Source organism: Arachis duranensis, chromosome 10 (genome assembly GCF_000817695.3).
Source record: "Arachis duranensis cultivar V14167 chromosome 10, aradu.V14167.gnm2.J7QH, whole genome shotgun sequence".
In the NCBI taxonomy this organism is placed as follows: Eukaryota; Viridiplantae; Streptophyta; class Magnoliopsida; order Fabales; family Fabaceae; genus Arachis; species Arachis duranensis.
Window position 1 is genome coordinate 70,390,764 of NC_029781.3, and position 21,239 is coordinate 70,412,002.

The following is a 21,239-nucleotide window of genomic DNA, read 5'->3' on the forward strand; positions in this document are numbered from 1 at the left end:
AAACTCTAAACTAGAAAGCAACAATTGTTAAGTAGTTTTCCTGATTGTTTGGAGCAAGTGACTAATCATGTTGAGGGTTGAAATGTGTCTTTAATGAAATCTTTTGGTGGAACACCAAACTTAGTACCTCACATTCACCGTTAAATTGTTTTGGTGTACAACACTAAACTTAGCTCCTTACAATGCAGATAAATATACTTAACTCTTTTATTAAATTAACTACGAAAAGAAAATTACCTCTGGTTGGGTTGCCTCCCAACAAGGGCTTCTTTATCGTCATTAGCTTGAAGGTTGTCCCTTTTTAGGGAGGATGATGATCATATTGCCTTAATCCTTCCCCTCTCACCGTGAGCTTCCTTCCAGTATCCTTCTTGATGATTTCCAAGTGTTCAAGTGAGAGGACTTTGTTCACTGTGTAATATCCAGAAAAGTGTGGAGATGTTTCCATTGGTTGGTAAGTTAGCATCACTTTATCCCCTGGTGAGAAGCCTTCAGTGGGGATTTTCTTGTTTCTCCATCCTCTTGGCACTTTCTTCTTGGGGCTCTTTTCTTTTCCAGGAGGTAGTTTAGGTTTTGGGGCCTCAATTTTTGGAAGGTCCTTGCTGAGAATCTCAAATGCAGATTTTGGTTGTAGCTTCTCCTCTATTCTTTGAGCTTGTTGCAACACTTCCACCTTTTTCCTTTCTTCCCAGCATGAGCTTAGGTTCATTGGAAGTGTCTTATCAGGTGCCTCTTTTAAGTTTGGATCTATGGAATCAATCTTCATACACTATTCCTCTTGGGTGGAATCTTGCAAATTCTTGAAGACATGAAACATTATATGCTCTTCATGCATCCTTAGCATTAATTCTTCTTTTTCAATATCTATCAATGCCCTAGCAATAGCTAAGAAAGGTCTCCCTAGAATAATGGGAGTGTTGTCATCTTCCTTTATGTCTAGGATGATGAAGTCAGCTGGGAGGAAAAAATTGTCCACCTTTACCAATACATTCTCTACAACCCCAAGTGCTTGCTGAATGGATTTGTCCACCATTTGAAGGACTATCTTTGTGGGTTTTAATTCATGAATCTGAAGCTTCTTCATCAAGGATAGAGGCATCATATTTATGCTTGCACCAAGGTCACAAAATACTCTCTCAATCATCATGTCGCCTATGGTGCAGGGGATATGAAAGCTCCCTGGATCCTTCTTCTTTCTTGGCAAGCCTCTTTGGATGATGGCACTACACTCCCTGGTCATCACAACTGTTTTTCCCTCTTTCAAGGATCTTTTCTTTGTCAACAATTCCTTCATGAACTTAGCATATAGGGGTATCTGTTCAAGTGCTTCAATGAAAGGGATGTTGATGTGTAGTGTCTTGAATATCTCCAAGAATTTGGAGTATTGCTTCTCTTTGTTCTCTCCCTTGAGTCTTTGAGAGTATGGGAGCATTGGTTGTTATGCTTTCATTGCCTCTTTCTTAGCTAACTTCTCACTTTGTGTGGAAGTTTCTTGCTCTTGCTTTTGCTCCTTTGCCTCTCCTTTTAGGCCTTATTTGTTGTGTTCTTCTTGAGTGATGGCTTCGGTCTCCACCTTCTTCTCACTTCTCAAGGTGATTGCTTTACACTCCTCCCATTTTATGGCTTTTCCTGTGTCCCTTGGGTTGTCTTCAGTGGTACAAGGGAATGCTCGCTTCTCACTTATCTTTGTGATATGTTTAGCCATTTGTCTCACTTATCGCTCAAGGTTCCTCATGGTGGCTTCATGCCTCTCTTGTCCTTTAATCAAGCTCTCTTGCCCTTTGGCTAGACTTTGAGTGGTCTGAGCAAGTGATTGTGTGTTTTGGGTGAGGGCTTGTAACGTTGCCTCAAGACTTGAGATCCTAGTTTCATGATGGTCAATGGGTGGTGTGATTGGGTATGATTGTTGTTGTTGGAAGTTGTTTAGAGCATTGAGGAGAGCATTTTATGAGTTGAATGATGGTATAGAGAAGTTATTTTGGTGGGCTTGTGAATTGTTGTGGGGCTGGTGGTATGTATTTTGTGGTTTCTTATATTGGTTAGTGTTGTTAGCTGAATGATTTTGGTTGTTTGTGTTGCGGGAATGGTTGGAGTTGTTGTTCTTTTGCCAATGGTTTTGATTGTCACCCCATTTCAGGTTAGGGTGGTTCCTCCAGGATGGGTTGTATGTGTCACCATGGAAATCATTTTGAGAGGAATTTGAAGTGTTATGCATATATTGAACTTGTTTTGGCTGCTGCTCAATATTGCCTACTTCACTTTGACTTCATTTAACTGAAGGTTGACTTGTTGTGCTCATTGAAGCTAATTGGAGGCCATCTATTCTTTTCGCCATCAACTTCATCTGTTGTTGGATTTGTTGGTGCATTGATAAACCATTATTTTATGATTTATATTGTGTTTCATTGAGTGGTTTTATCAAGTCTTTACCCACTTATTCATATGATTAGCATGATATTACAATTCCTTCCCAAAGTTGTTCTATGGTTGAAAACTTGCTTCCTAGAGATCTTTTTATTGTGTATTTTAATTCTCATTTATACCATTCGATGCTGTGATCCGTGTGTTAAGTGTTACAGCCTTCATAGGGCAGGAATGGCTTAGAGAATGGAGAGAAAACTTGCAAAAATGGAAGGAACACAAGAAATCAAGGAGATGACTAGCGAACACCGATGCGGACGCATGGCTCACGCGAAATGGAGAAAATCGCAGTAATGCGTTCGCATGCCTGACGCGAACGCGTGGATTGGAATCTGCACAAATGATGCGAACGCGTGGACGACGCGTACGTGTGGCAAGGAAAACACTGAATGACGTGCACGCGTGGACGATGCGTACGCGTGACATGCGCGATCTGCAGAATTAATAGAAATCGTTGGGGGGAATTTCTGGGCTATTTTGACCCAGTTTTTGGCCCAGAAAACACATATTATAAGCTATAAAGTGGGGAATCCATCCATTCATTCAACAATTCATACAACATTCAAATTCACAATTTTAGGATTAGATGTAGTTTCTAGAGAGAGAGGCTCTCTCCTCTCCCTTAGGATTTAAGATTTAGGATTTCTATTAGTTTTAGGATTATTCTTCTTCATTCCAGGTTCAATGTTATTTTAATTTATGTTTCTCTTCTACTTTTAGATACTCTAATGCTTTTACTTGTATTTGACTCATGTTGCCAAATTGGCTTATGAACCCTTTCATGTTAGATTTGAATTTATGTTTAAATATAATTTAAGGTATTTCAGATTTATGATTTTTACTTAGTTTTTTATATTCTTGGCTTTAATTAATGAATTGATTAATTGGAGACACTTCAGTTATTAAACTCATTGTGATTGATAATTGCTATCTTTGCTAATTAATTTGAATTCCAATAAATCTAGTCTTTTCTTAGGAATTGACTAGGATCTGAGAAATCAAATTAATTCATCCACTTAACTTACCTTCATAGTTAGAGGTTAATAAGGTGGTAGAAAAATCCAATTCTCATCATAATTGATAAGGATAACTAGGATTAGACGTCCAGTTTTCATATCTTGTCAAGAGTTTTTCTAGTTATTAATTTATTTTTCCTGTAATTTATTTTCCCTGTTCAACCTTTCAAAAACCCAAAAATATTGTTTTCCATAACCAATAATAAATCATACTTCCCTGCAATTTCTTGAGAATACGACCCGATGTTTGAATACTTCGGTTAAATTTTATTGGGTTTTTTTACTTGTGACAACCAAACTTTTGTATGAAATGATTCTCTATTGGTTTAGAAACTATACTTACAACGCGATTATATTGTTGTGAATTTCTTTACCGATAGAAATTCACTTGTCAAAATGGCGCCGTTGCCGAGAAATTGCAAACGTGTGCCCTATTATTGGTTATTATAAATATTTTCTTTTTCTTGTTTATTTATTTATTTATTTTTAATTTTTATTAGTTACTATGATTTCTCACCCCATCGCTTTAAGTTTGGTTCCAATATTGTTGCAAGGAATGGAAATTATAACAGGAACATGCATCAAGGTCAAAGCGATCAAAGATGGACGGAGCCACGAGAATCTGATCAACCTTTTAGGCAACAACACCTTCCAAATTACCATGGACGACAACCAATCCATAATGCATGCCGAGACAATAGTTATGGTGGACCTTTTCGTGACAACCAACCTCCACCAGTTTGCTATGGTCAAGAGCCATTCCTAGGTGCATACCAAGATGATAGATATGGTGGACCCCCTTAGAGTTACCAACAAGCCCTGCCATATGTTTATGAACCACCTCCTCAACATAACTCTGAACCACCATACTCACAAGCCAACTACAACCATTCACGTCCTTATGACCCTAACCCTTATCCACACCAATTCCAATCCAATTACTCCGAAGAACCACCACTGCCCTATACACCTTGTCCATATCCATCAACCCAAGAATCAAAGGAGCGTCTCAAGGAAACAGTGGAAAAATTTCATGCAACCCTTCACCAATTGGAGCAAGCAATCAATCGATTACCTTCCCGACATTCAGACACTCAAGGAACCTCCATGGCTTCATGTTAACAATATAATGAAGAACATAGCATGAAGGAGATACTGGAAACTCTGACGGACAGTAAGGAGCATGACTTTGTACTGGAACAAGTGGAGGAAGCCGAAATTACCGAAGAAGAAGAAGTTGTCGAAGACTTAGGAGATGCAGAACGTCCATGGGAAAGCCCAGTCATAGAGCCCCCTTCTAAGGAGTTTGAAATTGATGTTAAGGAGGGTGTACAACCTCCAAGGTATATCATGGTTGAAGACTTTAAAGGGGATGATCAAGAGATGGATTCAATCATTGAAGAATTCTTATCTACATTTGAATCCTCTCCCATTGGACTTGACATGGAGATTAAAGAAGAAAAAGCACAACCTCCCATACCCTTGATGAACAATGGAGAAGAGATCAAATTGGAAGAAAGCTACCAAGAGGAAGAGGTTGATATTGAAGAAGCTTGCAAAGAGGTGGAAGTTGTCAAAGAGGAGTCCAAGGGAAGGGAGCTGGAGATCACCTTGCCAAGGTTGTTGGAGACCCCTCCCCTAAAGCCATCACCATCCATCCCTGCATTCAAGTGGGTAAATCTCTCATCTCTAAGCTTAATTAGCCCACTTGAGTATGCTTTGCTTGAGACGGATGGGCAACTTAGAGCTCTTTGTGGCTATAAGAATAAAAGGGAGATGGTCAGTGGTTGGCAACACAATCCTAGGTTCATTATGTAAGGAAGCTCACGGCTGAATTATCATGGTTGGAAGAATACTAAATTGTATGGGTCTAGGAAGCTATTTGGACGCCTCAGTGAGAATTCGGATTACTTACCACCCGGTTGGAACAAAGATGGTCAACAAGAAGACGGGTGCAAAAGCAAGGTTTGGGACCCCGGAATTCATCCTGGCAATCAACACTCTTGGGGCCTTGTCACTTACTTTAGCTTGCTTGAAGGCTTTATGCAACTAGTGTGGGATCCCGGAGGCTATTGGAATTCCAAACACTGGTGGGGATTCCTAGATTTGTTCAAGCACAAGCCATCATAACAAGGGTTAATAAAGGAATGTGCTATGTTCTTACTTTAATAAAATATTGAGAATTTGGGTGCCTACTCATGTAAAACAGAAAAATTAAAAATCTATATGCATTGATATGTTATTTTAGCTTTTATGTCTTTATTGAAAAAAAGTAAAAAAAAATCCAAAAGTATTCAATAGATAAATAAATAAATAAGGGGACAAAATTACCCCAATTCTAAGTCAAGTTAAGCTCCAAGATCAATGCATATGTGATAAAAATTAAAAGAAAAGTTGATGCATGAGTATGTAATGCAAAAGTGAAAAATTTTGGGTAGCTAGGAATGATTCTAAAGTTATAGAGAGTGTATGTATACTAGGTGAGAGCTTAGGTTAGTCAAAGATTCATATTTTAGCTCACTTAGCCATATATATATATATATATCCTCACCTTTACCTTGGCCCCATTACAACCTTGAAAAGACCTCATGATGTTTGCATTGGTACATTAAATATTGTTGATTGGTTAGGAAAAGAACAAAATTTAGAAAGCATGATTAGAGAAGGATAGAGTGATTACCCTATACATTAGAGTGACTAGAGTGCATATACATCATCAGTGAGGGTTCAATGCTTAATTCTATGCTTCCTGCTTTCATGAGCTGTCTTCTTACAAGTTTACTTGTTTTTACTGTATAGTTTGAATTAGTAGAATTTGATTTATGTTTGTCTTAAAGAACTTATTTGTTTTTAACCAAGTAGACAAAATCATATAGTTGCATTCATATATATAGGTTGTATTGCATTGCATGAGTCTTACATTTTTCCTACTCATTTATTTTATCTCCTTGAACAAAGCATGAGGACATGCTAATGTTTAAGTGTGGGGAGGTTGATAAACTATTATTTTATGATTTATATTGTGTTTAATTAGGTGGTTTTATCAAGTTTTCACCCACTTATTCATATGATTTGCATGTGTTTACAATTCCTTCCCAAAATTGTTCTATGACTGAAGAGGTTGATAAACCATTATTTTATGATTTATATTGTATTTAATTGAGTGGTTTTATCAAGTCTTTACCCACTTATTCATATGATTAGCATGATATTACAATTCCTTCCCAAAGTTGTTCTATGGTTGAAAACTTGCTTCCTAGAGATCTTTTGATTATGTATTTTAATTCTCCTTTATACCATTCGATATCGTGATCCGTGTGTTAAGTGTTTCAGGGTTCATAGGGCAGGAATGGCTTAGAGAATTGAGAGGAAACTTGCAAAAATGGAAGGAACACAAGAAACCAAGGAGATGACTGATAAACCAAGTAGGTAGAAACATTTTGCATTTAGTTGCATTCATAGGTTGCATCTCATACATTCTATCATTCCTCTTCATCTCTTTATAGTTTCTCTTGAGCTTAGCATGAGGACATGCTATTGTTTAAGTGTGGGGAGGTTGATAAACCACTATTTTATGGTTTATCTTATGCTCAATTGAGTAGTTTTTATCAACTTTTTACTCACTTATTCATACAATTCGCATGTTTTACATTTTCCTTCCTGATTTTGTGCTATGATTGAAAACATGCTTCTTTGATCTTATATTTGCTTATTATTAATCCTCTCTTATTACCATTAGATACCTTGATATGTGTGTTAAGTGATTTTAGGGATTACAGGGCAAGAATGGCTTAGAGGATGGAAAGGAAGCATGCAAAAGTGGAAGGAATACAAGAAGTTGAAGAAACTGCAAAGCTGTCAGCCTGACCCTCTTGCACTAAAACGACCATAACTTGAGCTACAGAAGTCCAAATGATGCGGTTCTACTTTTGTTGGAAAGCTAACGTCCGGGGCTTCGATTTGATATATAATTTGCCATAGTGACCGTACAGATAGGTGACGCAAACGCGTCATCCACGCGGACACATCGCATCTGCGAAAATCAGCGTGGCAGAATTCGCAAACAGCAAATCCTGGGCTATTTCCGGCCCAGTTTCAAGCCCAGAAAACACAGATTAAAGGCTGCAAAGTATAGGAATGAAGGAGACTTTTAGATTAGGCTTTGATAATTCATAATTTTAGTTTTAGATGTAGTTTTTAGAGAGAGAGGTTCTCTCCTCTCTCTTAGGATTTAGGATTAGAATTCCTCTTAAAAGATTTAGAATTTATTATTATTTCAACTTATAATATTTCTGAGCTCCAGGTTTAATAATCCTTTATTTTGACTTCTCTTATTTTTAATATATGTTGCCAATTTGGCTTAATGACATTCATTTTATGGTTTTCTTAATAAATATTATTTGAGGTATTTTCAGATCTATGATTTGTTTCTCTTATTTATGATATAAATAATTTAGATTTTTTCTACCTTTTGGCTCTGGTTGATTAATGTGTGACTCTTGAGTTATCAAACTCATTGTTGATCAAAAATTGGAATTCTTCAAGAATTAATTCGAGATCCAATAACTCTAACTTTTCCCAAGGAAAGACTGGGACTTGAGGACTCGAATTAATTCATTCACTTGACTTACCTTCATAGTTAGAGGTTAACAAAGTGGGAGAAAAACCCAATTCTCATCACAATTGATAAGGATAACTAGGATAGGACTTCCAGTTCTCATACCTTGCCAAGAGTTTATTTTACTGTCATTTATTTATTTTACTTGTCATTCATCATAATTGTTCCTCATTCTTAAAACCCCCAATTTACAAACTCATAACCAATAACAAGAACATACCTCCCTGCAATTCCTTGAGAAGATGACCCGAGGTTTAAATACTTCGGTTATCAATTTATTTAGGGGTTTGTTACTTGTGACAACCAAAACTTTTGTACGAAGGGAATTCTGTTAGTTTAGAAGCTATATCTACAACGCGAATATTTTTATAAATTCTTTACTAGCAAAAATCCTAACGTCAAAAGGTCGATACCGATCTCCATGGGTTAGCTATTTTCTTCTTTCCAACACCATTGTTTTATTTTCTTTGTTTGTTCGTTATTGCATTTTCATGTTTAATTGCATGTTTGTTTGATTTTATGCATTTAGCTACTGCTTGGTTAAAATAATAAGTTTCTTTTTAAGATCCTATTTTTGAAAAATTTTTCTAATTTAAATTGAAAATTTGTGTGTTAAATTTGTTTGAAGTTGTATTTAGAACATGATTTTTGAGCCAAAGAACACACAACCTGTGAGATTTTGAGCTTATTTACATGGTTACATTATGTAACACATAAATTTTTATTCTTGTGTGTTTTCTTCTCTATAATTGTAATCTTTGCTTTGTTCCATTCTATATGTCCAATATTTAATATATTTACATGCTTGCATATGATTGAGGCCATTGTTTGATTCTAGCTCACTTATCTCAAAATTAGCCTACCTTTTACATCACCCTTATTAGCCCCCTTGAGCCTTTAATTCCCTCTTATTCTATAAACCACAACACTAGCCTTAAGCAGAAAAACAAATTTAAAATCCCAAGTTGAATCCTTGGTTAGCTTAAGATAAAAATTGTATAATTGTTTAAGTGTGGGAAACCTATTGGGAACATGAATGATAAAAACAAAGGGTGGAAAGTTGAAAAGAATGAAATTATTCAAAATAAAATTTTTGGAAAGCATGCTCATGTGAAATCAAAATAATTGAATTACCATGTGCATTAAAATAAAATTAATTCAGTATTTGAATAAAGGGGATACAAAAGAATTCCCCAAATGCAAAATAAAGCAATGCACATGGGACAAAATTAAAACTAATACATGAGCATGTAACATCAAAAGTGGGAAAAATATGGGAGAATAGGTAAAGAAGCTTTGCTTTACAAAGTATGTATGTTAGGTGAGATCTTAGACTAATTAAGGATTCACTTAATTAGCTCACTTAGCCTTATATATCCCCTTACCTTTACCTCAGCCCCATTACAACCCTGAAAAGACCTCATGATGTTTGCATTGGTATGCTAAATATTTGTTGATTGATTAGATGAAAGGTAGAAACATTTTGCATTTAGTTGCATTCATAGGTTGCATCTCATACATTCTATCATTCCTCTTCATCTCTTTATAGTTTCTCTTGAGCTTAGCATGAGGACATGCTATTGTTTAAGTGTGGGGAGGTTGATAAACCACTATTTTATGGTTTATCTTATGCTCAATTGAGTGGTTTTTATCAACTCTTCACTCACTTATTCATACAATCGCATGTTTTGCATTTTCCTTCCTGATTTTGTGCTATGATTGAAAACATGCTTCTTTGATCTTATATTTGCTTATTATTAATCCTCTCTTATTACCATTAGATGCCTTGATATGTGTGTTAAGTGATTTCAGGGATTACAGGGCAAGAATGGCTTAGAGGATGGAAAGGAAGCATGCAAAAGTGGAAGGAATACAAGAAGTTGAAGAAACTGCAAAGCTGTCAGCCTAACCCTCTCGCAGTAAAACGACTATAACTTGAGCTACAGAGATCCAAATGACGCGGTTCTACTTGCGTTGGAAAGCTAACGTTCGGGACTTCGATTTGATATATAATTTGCCATAGTGGCCGTACAGATAGGCGACGCGAACGCATCGCATATGCGAAAATCAGCGTGGCAGAATTCGCAAACAGCGAATCCTGGGCTATTTCCGGCCCAGTTTCAAGCTTAGAAAACACGGATTAAAGGCTGCAAAGTGAAGAAATGAAGGAGACTTTTTAGATTAGTCTTTGATAATTTATAATTTTAGTTTTAGATGTAGTTTTTAGAGAGAGATGTTCTCTCCTCTCTCTTAGGATTTAGGATTAGAATTTTTAGGAATTAGGAATATTTCATCTTTATCTCACGTTCAATGTTCTTTTTATTTATTTTCTCTTTTATTTTTATTTACTCTAATGCTTTCCTTTGTATCTGAATTGTGTTGCCTAATCGGCTTATGAACTTTTCATATTAGGATTGATTTCTTATTTAATATACATTACTGAGATGTTTTCAGATAAATGATTTTAATTTAGATTTTCTACCTTTTGGCTCTAGTTGATTAATTGGTAACTCTTGAGTTATCAAACTCGTTGTTGATTGAAAATTAGAACTCTTCAAGAATTAATTCGAGATCCAATAACTCTAACTTTTCCCAATGAAAGACTGGGACTTGAGGATTCGAATTAATTCATCCACTTAACTTACCTTCATAGTTAGAGGTTACCAAAGTGGGAGAAAACTCCAATTCTCATCACAATTGATAAGGATAACTAGGATAGGACTTTCGAATTTTCATACTTTGCCAAGAGATTATTTTACAGTTATTATTATTTTATTTTAAGTGTCATTCAACATACCTTTTACCTTAATCCAAAACCCCAAAACACACTTTTGCATAACCAATAATAAGAACATACCTCCCTGCAATTCCTTGAGAAGACGACCCGAGGTTTAAATACTTAGTTATCAATTTTAAAGGGGTTTGTTACTTGTGACAACCAAAACGTTTGTATGAAAGGACTTTTGTTGGTTTAGAAGCTATACTTGCAACGGGAATTTATTCTGAATTCTAGACCACGCAAAAGTTCTCTCATCAATGACCAGCAAACACCGACGCGGACGCATGGCTCACGCGAAATGGAGAAAATCGCAGTGACGCGTTCGCGTGCCTAACGCGAACGCGTGGATTGGAATCTGCACGAATGATGCAAACGCGTGGATGACACATATGGCAAGGAAAACACTGAATGACACGCATGCGTGGACGACGCGCACGCGTGGACGACACGCACGCGTGACATGCGTGGTCTGCAGAATTAACAGAAATTGCTGGGGTAATTTCTGGGCTGTTTTTAACCCAGTTTTCATCCTAGAAAACACAGATTAGAGGCTATAAAGTGGGGGAATCCATCCATTCATTCAACAATTCATACAACATTCAAATTCACAATTTTAGGATTAGATGTAGTTTCTAGAGAGAGAGGCTCTCTCCTCTCCCTTAGGATTTAGGATTTAGGATTTCCATTAGTTTTAGGATTATTCTTCTTCATTCCAGGTTCAATGTTATTTTAATTTATGTTTCTCTTCTATTTTTAGATACTCTAATGCTTTTACTTGTATTTGACTCATGTTGCCAAATTGGATTATGAACGCTTTCATGTTAGATTTGAATTTATGTTTAAATATAATTTAAGATATTTTAGATTTATGATTTTTACTTAGTTTTTTATATTCTTGGCTTTAATTGATTAATTGATTAATTGGAGACACTTCAGTTATCAAACTCATTGTGATTGATAATTGTTATCTTTGCTAATTAATTTGAATTCTAATAACTCTAGTCTTTTCTTAGGAATTGACTAGAATCTGAGAAATCAAATTGATTCATCCACTTAACTTACCATCATAGTTAGAGGTTAATAAGGTGGGAGAAAATCCAATTCTCATTATAATTGATAAGGATAACTAGGATCGGACGTCCAGTTTTCATATCTTATCAAGAGTTTTTCTAGTTATTGATTTATTTTTCCTGCAATTTATTTTCCCTGTTCAACCTTTCAAAAAACCAAAAATATTGTTTTCCATAACCAATAATAAATCACACTTTCCTGCAATTCCTTGAGAAGATGACCCGAGGTTTGAATACTTCGGTTATAAATTTTATTGGGTTTTGTTACTTGTGACAACCAAACTTTTGTACGAAAGGATTCTCTGTTAGTTTAGAAACTATACTTACAATGCGATTATATTCTTGTGAATTTCTTTACCGATAGAAATCAGCTCGTCATGCATCAACTTATTCTGTGCCAAGATAGTGTCCACATCTTCTAGTTCCAACACACCCTTCTTTTGAACTGGTTGGCGTTGCCTCTGATGAGCATAGAAGTATTGGTTGTTGGCCACAGTGACTATAAGATTCTGGGCTTCCTTGGCTGTCTTCATCAATCATAGTGAACCTCTTGCAAAGTAATCCAAGGACTCTTGACCTTTTAGAGTCAAACCCTCATAGAAATTTTGAAGTCTATCCCATTCACTGAACATCTCCGATGGACATTTCCTAATCAGATCTTTGTATCTTTCCCATGCCTCATATAATGATTCTGCATCCATTTGAGTGAATGTTTGCACTCCTGTCTTCAATCTGATAATCTTCTGATGTGGATAGAACTTATATAGGAACTTGTTCATCAAATCATCCCAAGTGTTGATGCTTTCTTTGGGGAATGTCTCTATCCATTGAGATGCCTTGTCCCTCAAAAAAATGGAAACAACAGCAACTTGTAAATATCCGGATGCACACTATTTGTCTTGACAGTTTCACATATTCTTAGGAAGATAGATAGATGTTAATTTGAATCTTCAAGGAGACCTCCTCTATAGGAGCAATTATTTTACACCAAAGTGATAAACTGAGGCTTCAATTCAAAGTTATTTGCATGAACATTAAGACTGAATATACTGCTCCCACAGTTCCTTGGATTTGGGAAGGTGTAAGAAGCTAGAACTCTCCTTTGAGGTGGGCCATTATTGTTGGCAACTTCCTCAGGAGGATTATGCAAATTGCCCTCCATGACTTGGTCTTCTCCTTCTGAGTCCTCTTCACCGATTACCCCATTTCCTCTTGCTTCCCTTCTTAGTCTCTGGAGGGTTCTCTCAGGTTCAGGATCAAAAGAAGTGGATACCCCTCTCCTTGCTTCTGACATACAATACAAACAAACCAACAACACAAGTGAAGCACTCTATTGCTAGAGTTAAGTTAAAATTAGTGAAACAAAATCTCAAATAGTTAGTGGGCTTAACAAAGAAAAAAAATGTCTAATCTAGACTACCATTCACTTAATCATTGTTAATCTTTTCCAATCCCCGGCAATGGCGCAAAAAACTTGATAAGTGAAAATTAGATTTCACGTGTAACCGGCAAGTATACCAGATCATATCAAGTAGTAAAACTCACCGGAGTGAAGTCGATCCCACGAAGATTAGTGGATTAAGCAACTTTAGTTAAATGGTATTTTAGTTAGGCAAACATTGTTTTGATTTCATGAGATTTAAATGCTTGAAAGAAAATGTAAAGAATTAAATGACAAGGAATTTAAAGAACTAAAGTAGAGAAGAAACTTAAAGTGTAAGAAATTAAAGCCTGAAGATTAAATGACGGAAGTTTAAATTGCAAGAAAATTAAATGACGTCAAAACTAAATTGCAAGAAAGTAAAAGTGCAGAATTGTAAAGAGCAGAGATGTAAATTGTAAGTAATTGAAAGATGAATTTAAATGGCAGGAATGTTAAATTGCTAGAAGATAGAAGGGAATTGGGTAGTGGGTATTCAAATTAACTAAAGATCAATAGAAATGAGAATTGATGGAAGAGATCACCAGAGATCGGAGGTGTAAATTCTCATGAATTGATGATAATCAATTCCTTCTCAATCATAGGGATAAATCCATGACGAATTGTGAATAATTGAGTCCCAATCTCTTGGTGACTCAATTTCTCTTAACACAATCAATTGCCACTCTCGTGATCTAATTGTTCATGAGAAGAGATGAAGTTCAATAGCTAATCCTTCATGCCACACAACTCTTAGGATCTCAACCAAGGGTGGTTACATCTCACATACCAACCCAAAGCATGTCAATCAAGAGAACTATGAAAGGATGAACTCTAAACTGAATTCTTTGACTTTTTTCTCAAGTTCATCACAAAATTCAAATAGATCCAATCCCCCTCTCGGTAGTAATTGAATTTGTGAAGAGAAAGAGTTTCCTCTTGGAGAAACCCACTTGAATTGAGAAGAAAATAAAGATATCAATTCATTTAAACAAACAGAGCTCTTTCCCCTAGTGAAAATGGGATTTAGTGAATCATTGCTCCAACTACATCTACAATTGGCAAATGGAAATTAAACTAAGTGTAGAGAAGAATGAAGAATGAAGAAGAATAATTCTTAAAACTGAAATTCAAACCTACAAGAAAAACAAAATAGTTTTCTAATATTCTCCCCCAAATGCAGTAAAAAGTAAAAGTGAAAAGTGTAGTGTAAAAGCTCCTTCCCAAGTACAAACTTTCTCTTATTTATACTAGTCCTTAGGCTCCTCAAAAGGCCTTCAACCATGCATCTCCAGATCAGATAATGGGCTGTTTCTAATTGGATTCAGCAGCTCCCAATGCATCCCTCTCAGAAAAACAGAGACCTTGTAAGCATGTTCTAGCATTTCTGGTCCATTGGGCACATTATTGGCACACACGCCTTTGTATTCCCAAGTTGGCAAAGTTGTGTGTTAATTCTCCCTAGGCTGAGACTTGGTGAGGGTATTGCTAACTTGATTTGCAAGTTGGCAACGTGCTCTTGTGCTCCTTGGAGGTCCAAGCCTTTGTTCTTTGTTCTTGGGGCTTAAAGATGACCATGATTTGAGTTTCAATTTCATGTCCCACTATAGACTATTATATATCTCTAGAAATCTCTAAATTTCAGCTTTCCAACGCAACTAAAAGTACCTTAATTAAATCTCTGTAGCTCAAGTTATGCTCCATTGAAGGGGGTAAGGTCAGCCTGCCAGAATCGCAGGCATTTTTGGTGAACACGCCTTTGTTCTTCCAAGTTGCCAACGTGAAGGTTGCCTTCCAGGGATGGAGTTTCTTATATGGGCATTGCCAACTTGGTTTCCAAGTTGTCAACATGGTTTCCATCCTCCTGGAGCTTGAATTCCCTACTGGAGTTGGCAATTTAAGTTGCCAACGTGCTTGTCATCCTCCATGGCTGAAGCTTCTTGAGGCTCCAAATGAATCCAGCTTTTGAAGCTTTAAACTAATGTCAAACCCATACTATGATATATCGTTGGAAAGCTATGAGTGTCTACTTTCCAATGCCATTGAGAGTGCATCATTTGAAGATCTTCAACTCAAGATATACTCCATAGAAGAGGGAAAGGTTAGGCTGCCAGGGTTGCTGGCGTTATTGACAAATACGCCTTTACTTCCTCAAGTTGGCAACCTGCCTTCTACCTCCCAGGGCTGGAGCTCGTAGGCATTGCTGGCAAACACACCCTCCGTTCCTCAAGTTGGCAATGTGGGTTAAGCCTTCAGGGATCCAAATTCTTGCAAGGTTGTTGCTGGCAAACACGCCTTCCATTCCTCAAGTTGGCAATGCCCTATTGGAGTTGGCAACGTCCTCAATGCCATCCTTCTTGCTCCAGGGTACTTTGCTTCATGGGTTGAGCACATTGGCATTGGCAACGCCACTCTGGAGTTGGCAATGCACTCACTTCATTCCTCCTAGCTCCAGGGCACTTTGCTTCCTTGCTAGCATGACTTGCGTTGGCAACGCCACTCTGGAGTTTGCAACGTGCTTTGTATTCCTCCTTGGTCCAAGGTTTTCTTGATCTATCATCTGTCATTAATCAAAGAACTTTCCTCAAAGTTTTGTCATTCTATGCAACCAATTTCAAGAGATTCATTCATACTGATTCAATTATAAGTTCCTATAATTAATTGCACAAATTTGGCTAACATTTATCTAGTTCTTGGTATTTAATGCATGGAGGTAAAACTCATCAAAGTGCTTGTTTATTTCAAAGAAAGTCAGTGAAATTAAGCTAAAACTACTTAAACTAACTAGCTAATATAGTAAAGATGCAAATGCATCATATCACCAGCAAAATCTGCATCTCAATAACCAATTGCAGAAAAATCATCAATCTTAGGATACCAAAGACCAAAATTGGATGTGCCATGGACTTATCTAATGATCCTCTTAACTGCAGAAAGATGAGACTCTTTAGGTTTAGATTGGAATCTTGAACACATTCCAACACTTTGCATAATATCGGGTCTAGAGGAAGTTAAGTACATAAGAGAGCCAATCATTCCTCTATACCTAGTCTCATCTACATCTTTCTTAGTTTCTCCCTTGTCTAATTTTGAATTAGGGTGCATGGGAGCTCCCATGGGTTTGGCATTATCCATACCAAATTTCTTAACTAGTTGCTTGGCATACTTCTCTTGATGAATGAAAATAGCCTTTTCAATTTGTTTAATTTGTAGCCCAAGGAAAAAATTAAGTTCACCCATCATACTCATGTCAAATTCACTTGTCATGAGTTTTCCAAATTCAGTACAAAAGGATTCATTGGCTGATCCAAAAATAATGTCATCAATATATATTTGGACTAGAATAAAAGAATCATTAGAGTTCTTGATAAATAGAGTAGTATCTATGGTGCCTCTTTGAAAACCATTTTTCAAGAGAAAAGAGCTAAGTCTCTCATACCAAGCTCTAGGAGCTTGTCTTAAACCATAGAGAGCTTTTGATAATTTGAAAATATGGTTAGGAAGCTCTTTATTTTCAAAACCAGGTGGCTGCTCCACATATACTTTTCTATCTATCACACCATTCAAAAATGCACATTTCACATCCATTTGATATAATTTAAAACCACAAAAAGCAGCATAGGCTAAGAGAAGTCTTATGGCTTCCATTCGGGCAACAGGGGCAAAGGATTCATCAAAGTCGATTCCTTCTTCTTGGTCATATCCTTGTGCCACTAGCCTTGCCTTGTTTCTTGCGATGCTACCATCCTCTCCTAGCTTGTTCCGAAAAATCCACTTGGTGCCGGTCACTTTCTTTCCATTCGGCCGTGGAATCAATATTTACACTTGGTTCTTTTCAAACTCAAGAAGCTCATCTTCCATTGCCTTTACCCAAGAAGGGTCATTAAGGGCTTCTTTGACATTCTAAGGCTCTATTTGAGAGAGAAGGGCAATGTTTGTTCCTTCATTTGCCTTTCTAGTTGAAGACCAAGTTCTAACTCCATGAGAGATATCCCCAATAACAAATTCCTCCGGGTAATTCTTCAAGAATCTTTATTCACGAGGTCTGGTGGACCTGGAGGCAGATTCAGTCACTAATGGATTATGGGTATCACTGGTTTCAGGATCTCCTTCAGATTCAAGAGATAAAATGAAATTGTCTCTTAAATTTTCAGTCACTGCAATTTCTGGTTCAGCTTGTCCAGAATTTTCATTTTTATGACTTTGTTCAGTCTCATTGTCCTTTTAAGCTTGATTCCCTGCATCACAGTCTTCTAAAACACTTTGCACTAAGTTAGTGTCACAAAATATAACATGTATGGACTCCTCAATAATCCTAGCATCTTAATGATAAACCCTATATGCTTTACTAGTTGTGGAATATCCTACAAATAAACACTCATATGCCTTTGGATCAAATTTTCCCAAATTGTCTTTGTTATTTAGAACAAAACATTTACATCCAAAGATATGCAAGTAGTCCAAGTTTGGTGGGTAACCATTCCAAAGTTCATAAGGAGTTTTCTTCAAAAATTTTCTTATGATAGTTCTATTCAAAATGTGGCAAGCTGTGTTAACCGCTTCAGCCCAAAGGAATTTTGAAATATTGCTCCCACAAAGCATAGCTCTTGTCATTTCTTGTATGCTTCTATTTCTTCTTTCCACAAAACCATTTTGTTGTGGTGTCCTTGGACAAGAGAAGTTGTGAGATATTCCAAATTCCTCACAAAAGGATTCAAATAAATTATTTTCAAATTCGGTTCCATGATCACTTCTTATAGAAGAGATCTTTAAATCCTTTTCATTTTGAATTTTCTTGCCAAAGATTTCAAAGGCCGAAAAAGCTTCATTTTTGTGTGCAAGAAATAAAATTCAACCAAACCTAGAGTAGTCATCCACAATTACTAAACCATAATGTTTACCACCTAGGCTTTGAGTTCTTGTTCGACCAAATAAATCAATGTGTAGAAACTCAAGTGGCCTTTTAGTAGAGATGTCTTCCTTTGGTTTAAATGAACTTTTTGTTTGTTTTCCCATTTGGCAAGTCACAAGTTATGTCTTTGTCAAACCTTATCAAAGGAATACCTCTTACTAACCCATTCTTTACAAGTTTGTTTATTTAAAACATACTTGCATAGCCCAATCTCTTGTGCCATAGCCACTTTTTAGATTCTTTAGAATGAAAACAAGCTACATTTTGATCCTTTAATTCATCAAGGGTAAGTCCATACACATTATTACAATGCTTGGCAACAAAAAGCACTTCATTAGTCCAAGACATCATTCAAATCTTTTGAAAGTCACTAAGTATCCTAAGTCACATAGCTGACTTATACTCAAAAGATTGTGCTTCAATCCACATACCAAAAATACATCATTAATGAAAGTAGAGTGTTCATTACCTACTTTTCCAACAGCAATTATTTTACCTTTACCATCATCTTCAAAGGTTACAAAACCTCCATCATACTTGTTTAGTTTGATGAAGTAAGTTGACCTTCCAGTCATGTACCTTGAGCATCCACTATCCAAGTACCACATATCCTTTTTGTTCTTAGATGCTAGGCAAATCTGGATGAAAAGCTTCAAGTAAGCTTAGGTATCCAAATTAATTTGGATCATTTGAAGTTAATCCATCTTGGTTGCCCAAATGCATTGAAATCACACACAACATTGTAAATTAGGTTTCCAACAATTCTTTTTTCAATGAAACATTGTGAATATGAATGACCAAATTTTTCGCAATTAAAACAATGATTTCCTTATGCATGTTGTTGAAATTGAGATGAGCTACCATGTTGGAAATGATTAATGGGTTGAAATTTTCTAGTTTTTGGAAGAGGTGCATTTCTTTTGACAAAATAATTTTTGTTATAATTATTCCTCTTTGCAAAAGCATTTTCACCAAAATTTTTTAGAACTTTTGGACTTTTCGAATATGAGGTTTTATTGTAAAATGGTGATTTCTTGAAAGCTACCTCATTTTTCGAATTGAACCCCAAACCTGGCCTAATTGAAGTAGGTTTGGTTCTTGGTGAAGGCTCAGTTTCATTTGTGTAAACTTCATCAAATTTCTCCTCAAATTTCTCCTCAAATGTGGGAACATGTCCAATACCAAATTTGTTGAATGTGGATTTAGTATTTGATGAAGAAGCCACAAATTTCATAGATGAATCATTAAAAACTGCACTTTCCTTGGTTATATAACCTGACCAGATTTTTCAAACAATGGTCTTTGGCTTGCAAGTAATTTGTCCAAGTTACTAGAACTTTGAGCAAATTTTGCTAAGTCACCATTTAGCCTTTTAATCATATCATTTAATCTTTTATTTTCAGCAATTAAATCTTGAGAAGAATCCACAATGTGCTTTTCTTTTAATTTTTCAAGTTCAGATTTTAGAAATATGTTTTCTTCAATAATGTCCAAAGCACATTCAGTTTCCTTCACTTTTTCTTTTAAGAAATCATTTTCATCTTTTAACACATCTTTTTCAGATCTGCACTTATTGTACTTATCTAGCAGTTTTGTGGTGTTTAGAGTGAGATCATCAATAATGGCATGTAAATCATCTATAGACAAGTCAGAGTAATTTACCTCATCAAGATTATTGTTTCTAGCCATGAAGCAGTCTTTATCTTCACCTTCGAACTCTTCTTCTTCATTGGAGTCGTTCTCAAGATCCTCCCAAGCTGCCATGAGCACTCTTTTCCTTTCTTTCTTTGCTTTGTCTTCCTTCTTGAGCTTTGGACAGTTTAGCTTGAAATGTCCAGCCTCCTTGCAATGATGACACGTCACTTTGTTCAAGTCCATCTTGTGTTCCTTTGAGCTTGAACCCTTGTACTTGCCCTTGTTCTTCATCATCCTTCTAAATCACCTAACAAAAAATATAAGGTCATCATCTAAAATAACATCACTAGACTCACTTTCTTTTGGTTCTATTTTTGACTTGAGGGCTATTCCCTTTTTTCTTTGAGTCCGGGTTTATGTGTGTGGTTTCACAGGCAAGAAGTTTTCCTCTCAGCTCATCATAGGTTATAGGGCTTAGGTTGTTGCTCTCGGCTAGGATAGTGGCAGTGGTTTCCTATTCTTTTGTGAGGCTTCTAAGGAGTTTTCTCACTAGGATTTGTTCTGAGTAGTTTGTACCCATAGCATCAAGGTTATTGATTATGATTGAGAATCTCTCAAACACTTCATCAATGCTTTCTCCATCCTTCATGTTAAACATTTCCTACTCTTTTCACAGCATATCAATCCTCGTTTCTTTGACTTGTTTAGTGCCTTCATGTGTAACCTGGAGTTTATCCCAGATTTCTTTGGCTATCTTGCATCTAGACACCTTTCGATACTCTTCAAAGCTGATGTCTTTAGCATTCAGCTCCATCTTTTTCTTGTCGTCCTCATTCCATTCAGCTTTTTCTTTTGGAGTCACCACTCCATCAGCACTTGTTTTTGTTAGAATCTTGGGACCGCTCACAATAATCTTCCATATGTTGTAGTCAATGGATTGGATGAAAATCCTTATCCTCTCTTTCCAGTAGGAATAGTTCTTCCCATTGAAGAAGGAAGGCCTGTTGTTTGACTGGCCTTCAGTGAGGGTGTAGGTAACTGTGGTTATGCCCAAACTGTTCGCCATTGGATCTTTCCTCCAAGCGATTAAGCTTGATTCTTAAGACCTTAGCTTCTGATACCAATTGAAGGTTGTAATAGGCTTAGAGAAGGAGGGTTGAATCTATGCCTATCTTTTAATTTACTAAAATTAACCCTTTAAAGCAAACTTTCAGTTCTGATTCTGTTTGAACTCAGCAGCAGAAATTTATGAGACAATTTATTTTTGTCTCATGAATATCAAAAAACAGAACAGAGCAAAGAAGAGAAAAGCTAACACCATCATGTATCCTGGTTCGGTTGCCTTGTGCTATGCAACCTACGTCCAGT

At 36.4% G+C, this 21,239-nt stretch overlaps 1 protein-coding gene across 1 annotated transcript; it reads right to left on the reverse strand.

The window, feature by feature from the left end:
* Positions 1–769: 769 nt before the first annotated feature.
* LOC107470187 (uncharacterized) lies at positions 770–1,432 on the reverse strand. The gene has a single exon (XM_016089574.1). The coding sequence runs from the start codon at positions 1,430–1,432 to the stop codon at positions 770–772; it is 663 nt and encodes a 220-aa protein (XP_015945060.1).
* Positions 1,433–21,239: the final 19,807 nt, after the last annotated feature.

Bases quoted from the DNA above. Each gene is read 5' to 3' on its own strand.
- LOC107470187 (XM_016089574.1), bottom strand. From the start codon at position 1,432: ATGCTCCCATACTCTCAAAGACTCAAGGGAGAGAACAAAGAGAAGCAA.